Raw genomic sequence first — 18,290 nt, 5'->3', positions numbered from 1 at the left:
AAGTTGTTGAAGGCAGCAATTAAAAATAGGAAAGCAGTTTAGGTAGTGAGTGCACAAACTGAATGGCCGCGCGTTGAAGGACGCCGTCGCCTGATGCCCTTTACAGCAACAACAATAAGAATTAAAACGGAAGAGCAACGCGCCTTGAGGAGGCCAAGTCAATACAATTGGCTGTCGGCCAATTGAGGCTGTATACAAATATTCGAAAAAGTTTTTAGCACATTAATTGTGAAACAAGAGCAAAATATATTAGAGCTCAGACTGCTCAACTGGTAAATACCCCGTACAGCAGCTTGTGGCAAAAGCAAGGCCAAGAACAAAATATCGAAAATAAAACTGACCTGCCATATGGGAGAACCATCCAACACAAAAGAGTGAAAGGAAGGGAATGGATAAAGAATCAATTAAACTGCAAGTTCATAAAGCATAAAGCTCTTTTGATAAACTCTCGTAAAGTCTGAAATAGACTTTTGCTGTTAAAACGAAAAGAAAATCAATTTGGAAGTACCAAAATAAACAAACTAGAGCAGCGTCTGGTTTGTAAGAGTTCAAGTTATTCAAGTTATTGAACCAGAGTACAAAGTTAAGCTGAGATGTCTGTTGATCTCCATGAGGAATTTGTAGCAGAAAAACGTTTTACACAATTTGATGCACTTGCTCTCTCTTAAAAAAATGTCATCAAAAAAGAACAAATCCCATTTAACTTATTTGGCATAATTTCATGCCCCTTTTCTAACGGTTGCAGGGTATATAAAATATTCTAATAAATTCAACGACGAAATAGAAATCGTTAGAAAATAAAATACAATTTTTTGTAGTATTTTTTTTGTTTTGCTTCGCTGTTTGTTTTTTCCTGCTGCTATTTTGAGAGCCGTTTGCCATTTTACTACTATACAAATTAACGCATTAAATTTAGCAGATATTTTAAATTTAAATGGCAAACTATGCTAGAAATGCGAGCGCCAAAAGTGAAAAGCGAAAGCAACAGCGACGCGTGTTCTTATAAATACGTATGTTTAGACAAAAATAATAAAGAAATCGCACACAGTTTGATCAATTATTGTAATTGAATGTTTTTCGATAAGAATTTTGAGCGATTTTCGCATGATGTAAGCTATTTTTGATACGCGGACGACGTCATCAAATCAGAGACACGCGCCGCAAAAGCAAATACTCTCAATAAAAACAGCGACAGAAAGAAAAAAAAAACGAATAGCAAACAAAAACAACAACAACAACACCTGGCGACCTCGCCAAAGACCGGACCCGAGGCCCGGACCCAACCCCGGTACATAGCCGGCCCGAGATTGAGGCTGTTTTTTGCATACTCTTTAGCCGTCCTCGATGACTTAATCATGGCAAACGGCGGGCCAACGTTTAAATAAAAGTGTATTTAATAAACATTCACCTTTTGCTTTTGACGACGTCTTTTTGGAGAGTGCGTGTTAGCAATTAGCATTCGCCTCTTTCTCTTTTCCTCTTTCTCTGTCTCTATTTCTCTAGCTTCTCTACTTTGTGTGCTGCTGTCTTTTATTGTTTTTGGCCAGTTGTTAGCGACAACAGTCGCACCTCCTGACTGCGGAGGCAGACGTGTGCTTAACAATTGTTAATTGTTGTGCTTATTTGTTGTGTTTTTTTTTTTCTCTTTTGCTTAAGACTTGAATTTCTTGCGAAATTCAGCAGCTAAAAAGTTTACTCTTTTAATTGCGTATACGCCTGGTAATCCACAAAGCGGCGTTTTCAAGTGCAGCGCATGAAAGAACATAGAAAGAAGAACATGACGTATATTATTTCATTTTGAACGCTGCTTTAAACAGCTGCATAGTTATTTGAGTTGAATACTTTACTGTTTTTCTCTTTGGGCTGTTGCTTCTTTGTGTTTTTGCTGCTTCTATTTCTACTGCTTCTTAATTAAATTATTTTATTTGATTTAAAAATATGCGTCTATATATATATATTTTATGCTCGGGCGGTCGCTTCTTCGTATTTAGTTTCCAGCCATCCAGTTAAAAAAAACACGTCCGCTTGCAACTAACTCTAAATAAAAACTAAAATATTCTCAGCGCAGAAAATTGCCAAAAACGTTTCAGCTCTGCCGCCGTCTCAGTCGGCGTACGTGCGAGCGATCATCGTTAACAGCGGAATGCGAGACGGAAATAAAAGAACGAAAACTGCTGTTACCGCAACTCACCACAGCCACACACACACACACAGCTACGCACTCGCCAGCGAGTGAGAGGGAGAGAGAGAGAGAGACAGGCGAGAGAAGCACTACAACTTTGTATAATTGAATAAGTTTGTATATGCGCTTGGCATTGAACATGAGGCGAAACGTTTAGCAAAAGTTTGCCTTACTCATTAGCCAGGCAAAATTCGCCGCTGATTTCAGCTGCCAAATATGCGAAAATCCCCGATATCAAAAACTGAAATTCATAACTGCACTCGCATATATATATGCATACATATATAAAAAATATATATATACACATATATAATGCATGCAAGCAATGATAAAGTAAAAACAAATCATTTTTGCCGGTTAAGATAAGAGGGTTTCGTAAAAACGCCGGCTATAAATGACAGCGAACGAGAGAGAGAAAGAGAGAGAGAGAGAGACGGCGTACACAGCGAAACGCAATGGCATTTGGAACAGCCAACAGCATGTCAGTTAACAGCGCAATGTTAACAGTGTGAGCGCCGGCCAAGGCAAACAAAAAATACAAAATAAATTTATAATTACGCGATTACCTCATTTGGGCAACGTTTTTGCTCTATTGTTGTTGTTGTCGCTTGATTGTTTTCTCTTCTCTCTTTTTTTTTGTGCAAAGTGACAAATTGTCAATGCAAATGCTTAGCTTCGTTTTTATTGTATGCGTGTATTTCTAGTTGTATTTTGATTCTATTATATTTTTTTCTAAGCCTGCGAAGAATGTCTGATTTATAAACAATTTTTGAGTGTTTGCACTGCAACAATTTAGCCGTAATGCTCTGCTTATTAGTTTTTTTAAATTTGTTTACATCTTTTGCACGTTTTCCTACTCGAACAATGCCGATGAAGTCAGCAATACAATATCCGTCTGTTTACTTGTTTTCATTAGCCTGTTGCTTTTTTGTACCATTTTTTTTCCGTCTCCTTTGTATATAAAGACTCTTAATTCAACAATTGCTATAGGCTATTATTGAAAGCGAATATTTAAATGAAAGCATATGTGCTCTCTTATATTTTTAATAATTCTTCAAATTGCGCTAATGAATAAATGTTTATCTAGAATATAAATAAATATTATAATCGCCTGGAAAGACACGAAAATACTTTTTAAATGCAAAAGGATTACGCAACTTTACGTATTATTTGGGTTTTTTTTTTTTTTTGAAAGTTGATTAGATTTTTGCATGTTTGCCGGCCGAAAGTAAATCTCAAGTATAAATGCATCAAAATTTGCGTCGCAGTTAAGGAATAAAAATATAATATATGTACATAGTTGGGAATATATAATTGTCGATGACCAAACATTGGGGTATTAGATCATTTTTGGTTCGATGATGGCATTGTCAATTTATTTGAGGCACAAAAATGACGAAGTGAGAAATTATTTAAATCGCAGCATGTAAATTGGGGAAACAGAACAAAACAGAGATAGTTTACAAGCGAGACTTGGAAGAGAGTATCTCAACTGTTTACTGTGCGAACTTTGTTCTCGAATATATAAAAAGTTAATTTATGTTTGCAACAGTCACAAACACTTGCCCCTAAATTGAATTTACTGCTAAAGATAAAGTCGAAAACACATTGAAACTTACTTTACAACCATTTCAGAAGCAATAATTCAAGCTTAACATAATGTAGGTATATATATAATACCTTTCCATAATTAGATCGAAATGCATTAAATTCTAATGGTTTCATCTGCTTGCACGGAAAATACGCAACTAGAGCAAGACTTGAATATAAAGTATATCTATTAACAGTATTTAATTCGTTATTCTGTATTTAATAGGAATTATAGATTCTAATCGCATAATGTATATTTATTTTTGATCTATAAAGTTTGGTAAATATCTCCTTCTATTAATTTAAAAAGGGTTTTATGACTAAAATTCCCGGTGTTAGGGTATAATAATAATTACGATTAAGTACACTTGACCAACAGCTGTTTTACGTTTACTAACACCGCTCCATTTACCCAACATTAACGGTAATTTTAACGTTAATGCAAATGTTAATTAAATGCATAACATCTGTCAGACACATTAACTTTATGTGCAAGTGTTGTGACCCTTAATATATGAAATCAACTGTATTTTTTTGTTGTCAGAATTGTTACTTTCTAAATTTTTAACGTTTTATCCAGTGATAATAAAGATTTGCCTAAAGATTTGCAAATACAGGATACTCGACCCTTAACCCTTATTACAACCTATAATACAATTAGGTTTCTGATCTAAGCGCTTGCATTGTCAGACCAGAGGCCTAGCTAGTACCTCAGATTAATGTATTCGATCAGATAACGTTATAAAAATATTATCGCACGACTTTTCGGAAACAACGCAAGAGATTTGGCTAAAGACATTAGGAAAAACAAAAAGAAATCAACAGCTGCTGCTCTCGTTTTTCATGAAAAGTGCAGACCGTGCCTGTCAGCCAAATAGCCGGATGAAACAAATGTGTATAAAAATAAAATACAAATACAAAATTGACGCTGAAAATACTTATAAACACATGTCTTGGGTGAAAATTTGTGTCAGTGCTGCATTAAGAAAGGCCGCGGCATGTTTTCTTTTTAGGTTTTACTTATTTTTTTTTTCATCTTTTCTTTTCTTTTTTATTATTTTTCTCATACTTTTTTTCTTGCCAAGCAAAATGTTTACGTGATCGCCGACCACACACATATGTTAATACGCGTCGTGGTGAATTTCAACCACAATTAGCAGAGAACTGCTGCTGTTAAGGCGCTGTTAAGCACAATGTTGCTGGCAGGGCGCAAATGTTGCCGTCGGCATGTTGCCGATGGGAAGCGAAATTCGCTATGCAAATGTCTGCATGTGTGTGTTTGCATATGTGTAGATAGTGAAAAAAGGCAATTGACAAATTGGCAACGTTTTGTTTTTTATTTCTATTTTTTTGTTTCTTGTGACAAGCGCCGTTCAAAAGAATTTCCGCAAAAAACAATCAAGTTTTTTAGCCTCTTATCAACAAGGGGTCTATATAAATATATCAGGGCTGCAAGCGCAGCAAAATTTGTCGTTGGTTCGGTTTACGGTTCGATTTAGACAAAATCCTTTAGGTTCGTGTACATGGTTTTCACAGACATGAACATGGTATTGATTAAGAAGTTGATTGTCGTTTATTATTTTAATTAAATTAGAATTCCGGCCCTAGAACACTTGGGCTCAAAGCTAATTTCTAGCCCTAACAGAATACTAGTTGTGTAAACTTTGGAACATAGGGAACTCTTGAAGAGCCAAGCTCTATAAGAACTGGTTCAAAGTTCTAGAAACTTTTGAAGAACTGGAAACACAGCTGTAGATACTTTGGAACAACCCATAGAAAACTCTCAAATACCCATTTAGAAGCTCCAACCAGAGTTATGGACAGTTAGATCATAGAGAAATCTCGACACTATATAACAACTAAGCCTCACATTGGTAGAAACTTTAAATATACCTGATCGAAAACTCTATATAAGAATTGTAGAAGATGTGTCGGACCAACAACTTAACCTATAATTTAAGCGACGCGCTGAATAGTAAAACATTGAAAGCGCCAACTTTTGTCTATTATCGTAAATGTCTTCGAGAGGCGAACCAGCTGATAAGGTGTAACGCTTTGGCACAGTTAGCTGTTATCAGAGGGCGGCATGCCCACCGACTGTTGATATGGCCCGTTTATTAATACATTTGTCTGGGTAAAAATACTTATGGCCAGCACTCTAGTGCAATGTGTTGAACTTTACTTTTCCCAGAACTCCCATTTTAATGATGCCTCAGAAAACAAGACTTATGTAAGCCCCAAGTCGAGCCGCAAGCCGAGCGTAACCGTTGCAATGACGTCAGTTGGCAGACAGATAGAGAGAAAGAGAGGGAGGGACAGAGAGAGTTGAGCATGAAATTTCGAGGGCTAAGCTGCTCAGCCGAAGCCGAACGCAACGCTCACTGATGTCACAAGCGCAGAAACAGGCTGTGATAAAAGCCGAAAAAGTCTGGGCAACATGAGTGCTGCTCTTCAAACTAAGTATGCTCTTGTGTTACCTAAACTAGAACCCGTTTAAATGCTGCGAGATAGTATTGCCTGTCAATTGGCAATAAACAAATAAAATAAAAACTAGTTAATTAACATTAAACGCAAATCAATTATAGAAACGTTTATTTATGCAGCGAACGAAGCGAAATCGATTTCCGGCGTTAACATTCCGATAAATTGACCAAACGTCACGCACAGTTTCACCTAGTGTCTAAATATATAATGAAAGAGCGGCACTTGTTTTAGTTTTTTAGTATATACATTGAGTGTATAATATATTAGATGGTACTTTCATCAAATTAAGCTGTCAGTTTTGCAAACATTTTACTTATTTTTTTGTTAAGCTTCTGAAATAACTTTCCAAGTCCAACGCAAGAAAGTTGAACTTTCGTCTGTAAAACCTCAATGCCCACTTTCCACGCAAGCACGTGGATTGTGCGCAAAACGTGAAATACAAAACGTTTTCATGTGCGAGAAGTTAAGTATTATATTGATCTCTAAATGCTTTAACGGCGATCGCATGAAAAGTAAAAGTTTGATAGGAACGTATTCGATTCACCTTTGCGAATGATATTTTCACGCACGTTTTATGTTTAATGCCAATTTATTGATCATATCTCATAGGTACCATAATTACCCAATTACCCACCAGTTGAACTCTTCAAAGCCCCTCAAAAAAATAGGTATATAACATCGATAAATATGAATAATTTACAGCCCAAACGCACAAATTACGAAAATAAATTCTTAATTCCACCCATTTTCCACTCTTTTGATTGTCATTTTGTAAGGCGCATTGGATAATATCTTTATGTATATATTTATAAATTATGTTGACTCTTTTTTGGGTACTCACTTTGATTGCTGTTCGACTAACTTATCCACTTTGGCCTGTATGGCCTCCGCCGAGGGTTTGTGTACTTCCCCAAGGAATGTGAGGATGGATTTTGAGAGCGCCTCGATTTCTTTATGTGATGATTTAAGTTCATTTGATTCTTCACGCAGTTCCTGCACAAAAATAAAGTATACACTCTAATTAGCAGAGCCAACAAAAAAGCAGCAAAGTACGCTCAAAATTGTTATTTTTTCTCAATCGAACGCAAACAAAACAAATAAAATTTACTCTGCGTTTTAATTCAATTCCAGTTTTTTTTTGGGCCGCTCAAAACGATCGAAGGTTAACAACATAAAAATAAGAAACGTGGAATTGACTTAAAAGCTAAATTTCGTATGAGGTTTATGTGTAGAAAAAAAGAGCATAGACAACATAAAATATTTGCGGCAGGCACAGCACAAATAAAAATGTAAATTAAATAAAAAATACTCAGAGATAAATGTGTATTTCAATAGCTACATAATGGGGAACTGTTATTTTTTTTTTAATTTTTTAAAGATGTTTTTTGAGAATTTGTGCGTATAGAGAGATCTGTATATGGCGCTTGTATGACAGCATTGTTATATGTAATATTGGATGCCAATTGATTTTTATATAAATTATTCATTATATATTATTTCAATCTAGAATTCAATTATTTAACTTCATCAATTCAAATTGTAAACTGAACTTCAATTATTATGAATATTCTAATATTGTGTATCAATTTCCAGTTAAATCTGGAACCCAATTCAATATATGAATATTAATAAAAAATCTATTGGAATTGTCTTTTCAAGTATTAACTAATTAATTCATAATCAGTTCTTCTCTTATGTATTTATTTAATAATTATGCCATGTTTAACTTTGGTTAAATGCTTCGCTTTAAATAACTTGAGCTATATTTAGCTTGAATATTGATAAGTATTTCTCTTTACATTTAACGCAATCAACAGAACTTATCGCACGCTATGAAGTCATGCCAAGCGACAAAAAAAAAAAAAACAAAAAAAAAAAACAACAAATCAGTCACATTGTTGATAACAAAAACAAAACTCGTAAAGATGCTTCTAAATGCTATTTGCGTAAACAATTCCCCACAGTTGTATAACAGGGCAACAACAATTTGCATATAACTAATGTTAAGCTGTAATTAACTGCGAACAGATCATTAAATTAAGAAGTAGGAAAAAATGTCCAAAAGAAATTGAAAGTTGAAATGTTGACTTTTGTTTTTGGCTTTACATAGTCAATCAATAACAGCTTGGACAGCTGTTAAAGAGCGGGAGAGCCAAAGGTCTGCTTTAGTAAGAGAGCGCAAGCTCTCTGACAACTTGGCGTGACCATGAACTTGGCGGCGGCATAGTGTTTAGATATGTACAAATGTATATAAACATATACTACATACATATATACATATATGCGGGCAACAGTGTGCGTGCATATATGAAGTCAGACATTGGGGAAGGCAACTAAATGAATGAATGAATCTACTAGGTATTAGTTGCATGTATACACACCTATACACACACATGTGCGCATAATAAAAATAATAATAAATCAATTAAGCTAGGCCTGGCCCAATGAGCTCATGTGCCCAAAGACAGGCTCAGCAACATATTTACAGTAATGGCACACTTGACAGTGCACTGTTAAGTGTGTCTGTTAACTCACCTGAATGGCATTCTTTGTATCTTCCAAATGACGTCGCGACCTTACAGTTGGATCGACATTTCGGAACTTATCCTCCAAGCGACCTAATGCTTTCTCCCAGCCGTGCAAGCCGTTCTCAAAGCTATCCCAATGCTCGGCCAACTGTTGCAACTTGTCGCGCCTCTGCTCCAGGCTATGCACCAGGTCCTGCCAGTCACGGTTTAGGGCAGCGTTATCCTGCTCAATCAGTTGGCGATTCCGTGCGTCCGCTTGGCGTATGAGCGATTGCGCCTGCTGATTCACTAGCGACAGGTCACTGTTTTGGCTCTGCAACAACAACAAGACCAACAACAAAGATAACAATAACAACAGCGGTTTAACAGGAAATGTTAAAATATTTCAATTTTGATTTGCGGCAGCAGATTTACATATATACACAGGTTGCCTCGTTGGATTTGCACAATATAAACTTATGTATTAGAAATGATATAGGTATATAAGGAAAGTATATGTAAATATATATATATACATTTATATATATAGAAGTAAATATATATAAATATATGTATGCATGTATAAAGCTGTGTAAGTGTATATTTGTTTGCTTTTTGTTTATTGTCTTTTTTTCTTTTCGAATATATTGAGTGATTACTGTAACGCCGACTGCGGTTTTACATAAAGTTTTGTTTTTCTTTTGACATTTTGTCGCTCAACTTTGACATATGCGTATGCGTGTGTGCATGTGGCATATGGATTTCGAGTATCTTCGAATTTCTCACCTCGACACACGCGTTCGTACGTATCCACTGTAGTAGCACTTGAAAGTATCTTTTGTTTTTCTTTTATAAAAAACTATATACATATATGTATATTGTATTTCTTTAACGGATTTTTCTGCTCTTCTATTTCTTGTTTGTTGATGACGTTAGCTTTAAATACGTTTGCTGTCTGTTTTGTCTGCTTCTTCTTCTCTCTGTCTCTCGCTCTCTTTCAATTTGCGCTTTTCAAGCACATGGCATTTTTATTAGAACGTTCGAAAGAAGCAACTTATTCAAATTCACAAAAACAAATATAACACAATTTTTTATATTCAGCTTTTGCCTTTTAATTGCTTTTGCTTTTGCTTTTGCTTTTGATTTTGCTTTTGTCGCTGTTTCTTCACTTTATAAGCCGCATAAAACACAGGCAACCGCTCAGTTAAACGTCTCAACTAGAAGTGAATTTCACAAAAAAGCATGGCATATGCCCAAGCACGAGTTAGAACCAACTAAGAGAGCCCGCTTGTGGCAGAGCGACAGCCTGCTAAAGAGCGCGACTAAAAATGAGAGAAAGAGAGAGAGAGAGAGGGTTGCTACTGTGCGGCCAATCGCAAAAAAACATGTCGAGCGAACACGTTTTCATGTGCACAATGAGCTGAGAGAGGGGGCAGGTCGGTGTGATGGCTTCGCCGGCCTTAGGCGTGGGCAGTGTCAAGCAATAATTTGCTCTTGACTGCGTCACACAGCTCACCAATACACACACACAATATCACGCATACGCCACCATCACTATCTCAACTGGCCACAAGCCGGCATGCCAATAGGCAAACAGCAACAACAAAACAGCTGTCCACTGAGAGCCGAAAACGAACAGCGCTCTTAAAGCTCGCTCAGCGCTTGGCCAACAAAAAAAAAGTTGCTAAACATGTGTTTGTTGATGCCGCACAACGTGGTTGCCAAAAGGGCTGGGCATAGGGCATAGCGCATGATTGCATATTGTAATTAAACCTTTCAACTTTGAATAATAAAAAAGAAAACTACGTATTTTTTTGTATTTTTAGAACTAATAAACTATCTTAATGAAGGTTTTTAATTGCCTTATATACACTTTGTTTATAGTGATTGCGCAGCCCTAGCGACAAACTTGTTTATTCTCTGCGGATTTGCGGATGATGTCATGAGCTCAACTAAAACAGCTGGCCTTAAAGCATATGTACATATATGTATGTATATGTGCTTGAGCTATGTTGGGGCAACAGCTATGTTTGACAGTCTGAATAGTCGTTGATAAGCTTAACAAGTGCAGGTTAAAAGATTAACTCATTAATAAGTTTTCAAGGTGAAAGCCGCAGCCGCAGACATAACGAAAGTAAACAACTATTCAAAGTGTGCTCAAATCTAAGAGCAAGAGCAAGAGAGAAAGAGGGCGACACAAAAGAGCGCACAAGAGAGCTTCAGTTTAAGAGCAAACAATGCAGTTAAAGTTTATATTGCTTTTGCCGGCCGGCAAATCGTACGCGGAGCCACAGACTGCATGCACTCTGCGTGAAAGTCATCTGCAGATACATTCGAAAACAAATGCTGCAGATACATATTCCTGTTTTACAGTTTTATGAAAGATATGCGTTGTGTCACATTCATTTAAACAGGTCTTAGCTGGCCATGGACATTTAAACGTAAATATGTATACGAAGGTTGCAAATTCATACAATAAAGGGTTTAAAAGTGACTTTAAATCCGATTAATTGCCAGGGCTTTAAATAATTCTGACTCATTTGATAAATATTACATTATTATACAGAGCTGATGTAATATTATGTAATAATTCATTCTCAGTTACAATCTCTATTTAAAAAAGCCGTAAAAGCTAAAAAGCTGAAATTTGCACTGTGTTTACCTTATGTGATGATGCATCAATTTGACATCTTAATCTGGCATCATTATTCTTGGTCAAATTTCGTGTGCAAATTTTACCCTCAAATATCCTATATAAGCATAGGTCTAATTTTCCCACCCCCATAACTTGGTCAAATCTCATCAGATTTGCACGAGGTTTGGCTCGTCCTTCGTGGTTCATGGTTTGGCCAGATCAATTTGGCATCTTAAGCTCAAAACATTATTCTTTTTTTGTCAAAATTTGAATGCAATATTTGACATATTTACCATTTTATAATAAAACCAAGGGATGGTATGTTATTTTTATACAATAATGTATCTAAAATTGTCATATTAAAAAAAAAAATTGTTTGACCTATGTATACATTTTTTATGGTTTTTAAATATGTCCTTTAAGCTCTGAATGCTATAAAAAAAATCTCTCTGCACGAAAACTCCAATAAACTGATAATAATAATGATATCCTGACCTAACTTCCTTGTAGACGCTTAATTGCATAAGCTTGACACTTTTATAATATAAGCTCCCATATTGTATATAAAAATTTATCCTCCCTTTATACTCTCTCGTTTTTGCTGATTTATTAAGCTGAACTCTGTGAGTTCGAACTTAATATATAATATTCTGTTCATAACAAACTTAAAAAAATACCTAAAACTTTTTTAAAACTCCCGAAATATCGGAAAATAAATGAATAGGCATCTTAAAGATACTCTTGATGATTCATTGATATATCAGATATTATTAACTAGCATTGAAGTTAATTAGTTTATTATGTTCTTGCTCTAACGACTTCCCAAAGTATACATATCTTTTGTTATGCAAACATTTGGGCAACGCTTCGTATATGGGGCTATAGCAGATTCAAATATTTTACGACCATTTGATTAACTCACCTGTACATTGCCAATGGCATGCGACAACTTCTGAATATTAAAGTGCAGGCCAGCCAGATTCTGGACGGGCTCATCGTTGAACTTGGTGCGCTCAATGGTGGCCTTGACGCGATCGATGGACTGTTGATATTCGCGCCAGCGTTCCGCTTCCTTATCCAGTTCGCTTTGCTGGGTCTTGGCATTGGCCAAGGTGTTGGCCAGCTTGTTCTGGAACTGTGTTAGCTCGGCCGACAGCTCGGACTGCTCGTAGCTTTTGAGCGAGGACCAAATCTTGTCGGATGCCTCCTGGATTTGCTTGTGCACCAGATTGCGTATGGGCGCTTCGTTGCCAAAGAAGATCTTGTGCTCGTCCAGATCGTGCATCAGATGCTCGTAGTCAATGCCATGCTGGCTGTTCTGCAAACGCAGCTCAGCCTCGTGCACCCAATCGTTGAACTTGGCCACCAGCTGCATATACTCTAGACGCGAGTCGCGATTGTTCTTCAAATACTTTTCGCGCTCCTCCAGCTCATGGGGCAGCGAGGCGACCAGTGAACGACCCTCGGAGAGCATTTCCAGCAGTGAGCTGGGCATGCCCACATCCGTTTTGACGCTCTCGTTGATTCGATTGAACTTTTGCAGTTGGGCATCGATATCCTTGCTCAGGGCGTGATGCTTCTGGAGTTCGCGCTCCACGGACTCGGGATCGCGATCGAGCAGGGGCCGGGACTTGGCAATGCCTTCATTGTTGTGCAGCCAGTCGAGTATTTCGCTCAGATCAGCGGCCATCTTCTTGTGGGATTCGAGCTGTAGCTGATGCTTCTGGCGCTGCGATTCCACGGCCTTGCGTAGATTCTGCAGCTGATTCTTCAAGGATTGCAGCTGCTCGGTGATGCTGTTCTTATCCGCAGCATTGCCCTCGGAGGCAATCTTCTGACCCTTATCGTTGGCCGACGCCAAGAGGCCCTCGCATTCCTGTATCTTGACGATAACATCGTCATATTTATTGATCTTATCCTCGAGGCTGTCTGGCGAGTTCTCTATGTCGATGATGACATCTGTGTACTTCATAATGAAGGCAATTATCTCATTGATCAGCGCAATAAATTGCTCGCGCAGCATCAGCAGCTGGCGCAGATGCGCCAACTGATCCTCAATCAATTTAATCATATCGTCCTGCTGTGTCAGAATGCTCTGCAATTCGGGCAGATCATCCATTTGCATGTCGCCCATTTTGTGTTTGGTATCCTTCAGCTCCTTCAGTATGCCCTCATAGGCGCCCAGCAGATCCTGCACATCCTCGATTCGGGAGCCAATGGGTCGGTTCAGTTCGCGCATACGCTGCTGTATGTTGCCCAGGAATTGACTGCACTCGGCGAGTCTGTTCTTGGCATCCTTGTACTTCTTGATGTGATCACCCAGCACATTGACGCGATCATCGATGGTCTGCTTGATGCGTCCATAGCGATCCTTCATGTTCTTGATGTCGTCGTTGAGCTTCAGCTTGTCCGCATTGCTCAGCGTGGGCAAAATGCTCTTGCCCTGCTCGGACACATCGTTGATCAGTCCACCCATATTATCGGCATTCTGCAGCAGCTTCTTGTAGTGGGCCAGCTGCTCCTCGAGCACTGGCAGGCTGGTGGTGCGCAGTTCACTTTCGGTTGCGGTTTCCATTTCGTTCAGCCAGTCGCCCATCTTTTTCATTGAGTCCTCAAAGGCCTTGCGACCCTGCAGCAGATCATCCAGGGACTTGCCACGCTTGCCGCTCTCATCCTTGAGCGTCTGATAGTCGGCGGCAATTTCATCCAGAATTTGTTGCAACGCCGCCTTGTCCGCATCGCCACAATCCTTCATGATGTTTGCCGCTTGGCGCTGTACATCGCTGAGAACGCTGTCATTGAATTGCTTGGCATCATCATCGTATTTCTTATTCTCCGCGATTTTCTTCTCAATCTCAGCGGAGGTGAGGGGATGATACACGGGCAATTTGCGCACCTCAGAGATTTTGGCCTTCAGCCATTGACGCGCCTTGTCCAGATCGTTCTCCAGCGCTTTGCGTGCCTTGCTCGCCTCCAGGGCGCGATCCAGTTCAGCCTTTAGCACTCCAGACAAATTGCGATTCTCGCTATTTAGGTTACGCAACGCCGACTCCAGTTGGGCATATTCCGCCGATTCCAGTTCGGGCTGCATGTTGGCTATGCGCTTGTCCAGCACATCGGCCAGCGATTGCTTTGCCTCCGCGTCCTTCATCAGGCTCTTGATCTTTTGCTGGCGCGCCTCGGCATCTTTGGGCGAATAGCCCAGTGCGGCTGGCGCTTGCAGCTCTTCGATTTGCTGCTTCACCCATTGCTGCAGTTGGTCAATTTCACCCTTGGCACCATCCACGCCCTTGTTGGTCACATCCAACAGCTGCGCCTTGCGATCAATGCGCTTGCCCAGATCGGCAAAGCGACGATCCAACGACTTCATTTGCTCCTCCACCTGTTGCCCATCCAGATTGCTGATAACCTCAGCCACCTGCGCGGCCTTGCCCTTGAGCTCCTGTATCTTGGGATGGCCCTGTAGCTCGTATTCGTTCTTTATCTCATTGATGGCTGCCATTTTCTGGGCACAATTGAGGCCAGAGCCGCGATCCAGCACATCCATGCGCTTGATCAACGTATCAAACCAGTTCTGCACATCCTGCATGCCCTGGCGATAGCCATCGATGACATTTTGGCCCGCCTGCTTCTTGGCAATCGCGTCCATGAGCTCCGATTCCAGCTTGTCAATGTTGTCATCCAGATCCGTATCCTCATCTCCCACTATCGAAAAAGAAACGTAAAGTTTTTCATTTTTTGCTTATGCTTGCAATACAATCAATTAATTATATATTCAGCAATAGGCTGAAAATTTATTTAGGAAGTGGCTACTTCATATATTTTTATGTAGAACTATTCGCTTTTACAAGTTTTTGCAGATACTTACGTGATCCTGTCATTTCGAGCATCAGCTGCGAGCGCTTGTCACCAATGGAATTCAATAGATCATTCATGGCAACCAGTTCCTGCTGTGCGGCCTCTGGACGCAGCTTGCATGGTCGCATTAGCCAATCAGAGACAGAGCTCTGTTGCCGCTTGACCCAATCCTGCAGCTCGGCGCGCTGCTTCTGCTGTTGCTCCAGTTCGCCAACGGATGCAGTCAAACCACCCAAGTGGGATTGCACCTGTAAAATAGCCGCTCGATTAGCCAAGGATTTTTGGTGGGCAGTTCGGGTTCGCAATTGATATTAGATTTAAAATTTGAGTTTAAAGCCAAGCCGCCACCATTTCAAGTGGAGTTTCCAGACCCGCTTACCTTAGCGACGAGTGCATTCAGCTTGCTCACGTGTGCACTATTCAGGCGTACTATGCGACGATAGTTGCTAATACGCTCGTGAGCAATTGGATCCAACAGCGCCTCATTCACATCGCTGAGCTCAACGTCGAGATCGTTCTCAGCGTCGTCGTCGGTTGAGCTCTGAGTATTTGGCGGCGGTTGCTTTTTAGTGGCAAGGTCAAGCATAGCATTCGCAGGCGGTAGCAAAGTGGGCGTGGTAGTGCATTTTTTTTTTGTTTTGGTTTTTTTTTTACAATAACAACAACAATAGTTACGGTGCGGCAAATCAACAAAAGTTAGAGCGGTGTTTGGTTGGGGTAGTTTGTGGTTCAGTTGGTAGAGTTGATAAAGTTGGTGTAGTTGGAGGGTATTAGGAATAAAAGTAAATTAAATCAAATTACAAAAGATGCATTGGTTAGCAAATTAAAAATTAAACTGGTTACCCTTCGAGTTTTGTAAACGTAGAAATAGGCGAATAGATGAGAACCATTGGGCGCATTTAGATGAAAATTCTAATTAAAAGTGGCTGATATATTTATGATGATTTTTATCATCTGGTAATCAAATCTCTAATTAATAGCAGGAAAATCATGTATCATCAATCAGAAACAATAATTGAATTTAATGAATTATTTACATAAACAGCAACATTTGCAACTGCAATCCGATTATTTCTCCTAAATGCAGCCTTAGCTTTTCATCATATTCTTCACTTCGCCTATTTCTACTTCAGTTAATATTTTTAGCTAGATAAACAACAACTACAAATGCACTACAAAAACTATGTGAAGAATATTCATTCTATTAAATAACCCACCTGATCCAGCAGATCTTCCAGCTTGGCGCGCACGATCAGTTCGCGTTCGGGTATGGCATGCATAGCTGTCTCCAGGGGGGAGCTTGGTCGGCTTATGGATGCTGTGGCTGCTTCACATGCCTGGACGGCTGCTGCCAGCCTAGACTTTTCATTGTTCAGTTTATTTTGCATATCCTGGGCACACTTGAGCTGATTCTGCGCCAACTCCAAGCTCGTGGCTGGTGCGTCCAGTTCAGTTTGTATGATTGGCTCATAGGCCTCCAGATTGCGCATGATGTTGTCCAGCGTGTCCTCGTACTCCTGGAACTTGGCCAGCGACTCGAGCAGGCGATTCTTGATTTGTACAGATGTCTGCAGCAGCGAATTGTAGCTGTCCTGTATGTTCTTTAGCTGTGACTCCACGGTTGGCCGTATGCCAGGCGTTGTCGGCTCATAGCGTTTAATTTGTGCCTGACCCTTGGCATTCAGGTCATCCAAATTGGTCTGATACTTTTGGATCTCGCCCAGCAGCGCCTCGTGCTGTTTAATTTGCTCTTGCGTTTGTTCACGATTTGAAATGAAGAGCGAATTGTGGGCCATCAGCTGGAACGAGATTTGCAGCAGCCATTTCTCCACATCCTGCAGGCTCTGATGATATGCATTATAGTCGAGCATCTCCTGCTCCAGATCTCTGATATAGCCGGCGCAGTCGTTCTTCAGCTTATCACAACGCGACTGCAAACGGTTGACGGCATCCACCTCGGTGCCCAGATCGCGTGCCTCCGACATAAGCTGCTCCAGATCGTTGCCCTTCTGCTTGAGCTCATTGGCGAGCGTCTTGTAGCGCTCCAACAGGGTCTTCATCTCGCTCAGCTCACCCTTGGTCTCGGGCGCTGTCTTGAGCGTCTTCTCTGTTTCGATCAGCCATTTATCGAGCTTATCCTTGTTGGCTGCGAAATCGTTCCAACGATTTTGTGCCTGCTTCAAGTCAGTTAGCTTCTGCTTGACAGCCAGACCCAATGCATCCCAGTCCTCGCGTACCGTGGTCATCAACTCACGCAGCTTCTCCTGCTTATCTTCGGGCGTAATATTCGAGGCCTTCGAGTAGGCATCCTGCACCATGGCCAGCAAATGCTGGCCCTCGGGCAAGTGGGAGGCCAATGACTGGAAAAAAAATTATTTTGTTATATAGAGTAAATAACTAGCATTAACCCCTATGGCCATTTTCCCACATATTTTTTGACTTTGTAAGTGGAATTTCCAAAATAGGCGAAACAAGCAAATTCTTTTTCTAATCAATAAGATAATATTGCCGAAATCAGTGGAATACGCCTTCAGTTATTTTTCCCCAGATCTATAAACATGAATTTAGAATGAAATAGAGATAAGAACGAACATCTTTCACCCATCTTCCACCCTTGTGAGTGTAAATGTACAAATTTCCGTTCTACGGTCTATTTACTACTTGGCTCCCAGATCTTTAATTATTGTGTGTATTTTATTTAACAGCTATTACTTACATTGACGGTCTCCAATTTTTGTGCAATAACTGAAGCATCACCATCGATGCTGCAATCGTTGAGTACTTGCTGAGCCTTTTCTATCCAGGCATCCATTTCCTTCTTGTAATTGAGGAACTCGGTGTGATCCGACAGATTCTTTTCGATCTTGGCAACCAGACCCTGGGCAGAAGTCAGCAGTTTTGTGTAATTGGCCTGAGTCTCAATGGTTTGATCGCGTATGCGAGTGCAGGCGCTTTGCTCCATGAGCAGCTCACAGTTGTCATTGAGATCCTCGACATTTTCTCGCTCGGCCAGAACCTCATCGAGTAGTTTCTA

The 18,290-nt window shown here is 39.9% G+C and overlaps 1 protein-coding gene across 1 annotated transcript in view; it reads right to left on the bottom strand.

Moving 5' to 3' along the window:
* Nucleotides 1–18,290, bottom strand: part of LOC115759274 — a 106,202-nt gene that overhangs the window by 51,305 nt on the left and 36,607 nt on the right. Inside the window, exons 9-14 of the mRNA XM_030700176.1 lie at nt 17,973–18,287; nt 16,474–17,616; nt 15,267–15,504; nt 12,321–15,103; nt 8,792–9,097; nt 7,098–7,249 (exon numbers count right to left, since the gene is read on the bottom strand). Coding sequence (XP_030556036.1) covers nt 7,098–7,249; nt 8,792–9,097; nt 12,321–15,103; nt 15,267–15,504; nt 16,474–17,616; nt 17,973–18,287 — 4,937 coding nt within the window. The remainder of the gene's footprint in view (nt 1–7,097; nt 7,250–8,791; nt 9,098–12,320; nt 15,104–15,266; nt 15,505–16,473; nt 17,617–17,972; nt 18,288–18,290) is intronic.

The sequence above is a fragment of the Drosophila novamexicana genome, unplaced genomic scaffold (assembly GCF_003285875.2).
Source record: "Drosophila novamexicana strain 15010-1031.04,08,12 unplaced genomic scaffold, DnovRS2.1 tig00000193-arrow-pilon, whole genome shotgun sequence".
In the NCBI taxonomy this organism is placed as follows: Eukaryota; Metazoa; Arthropoda; class Insecta; order Diptera; family Drosophilidae; genus Drosophila; species Drosophila novamexicana.
Note: the sequence above shows the minus strand (reverse complement) of the source record. Positions and strands in the feature narration are given on the sequence as shown.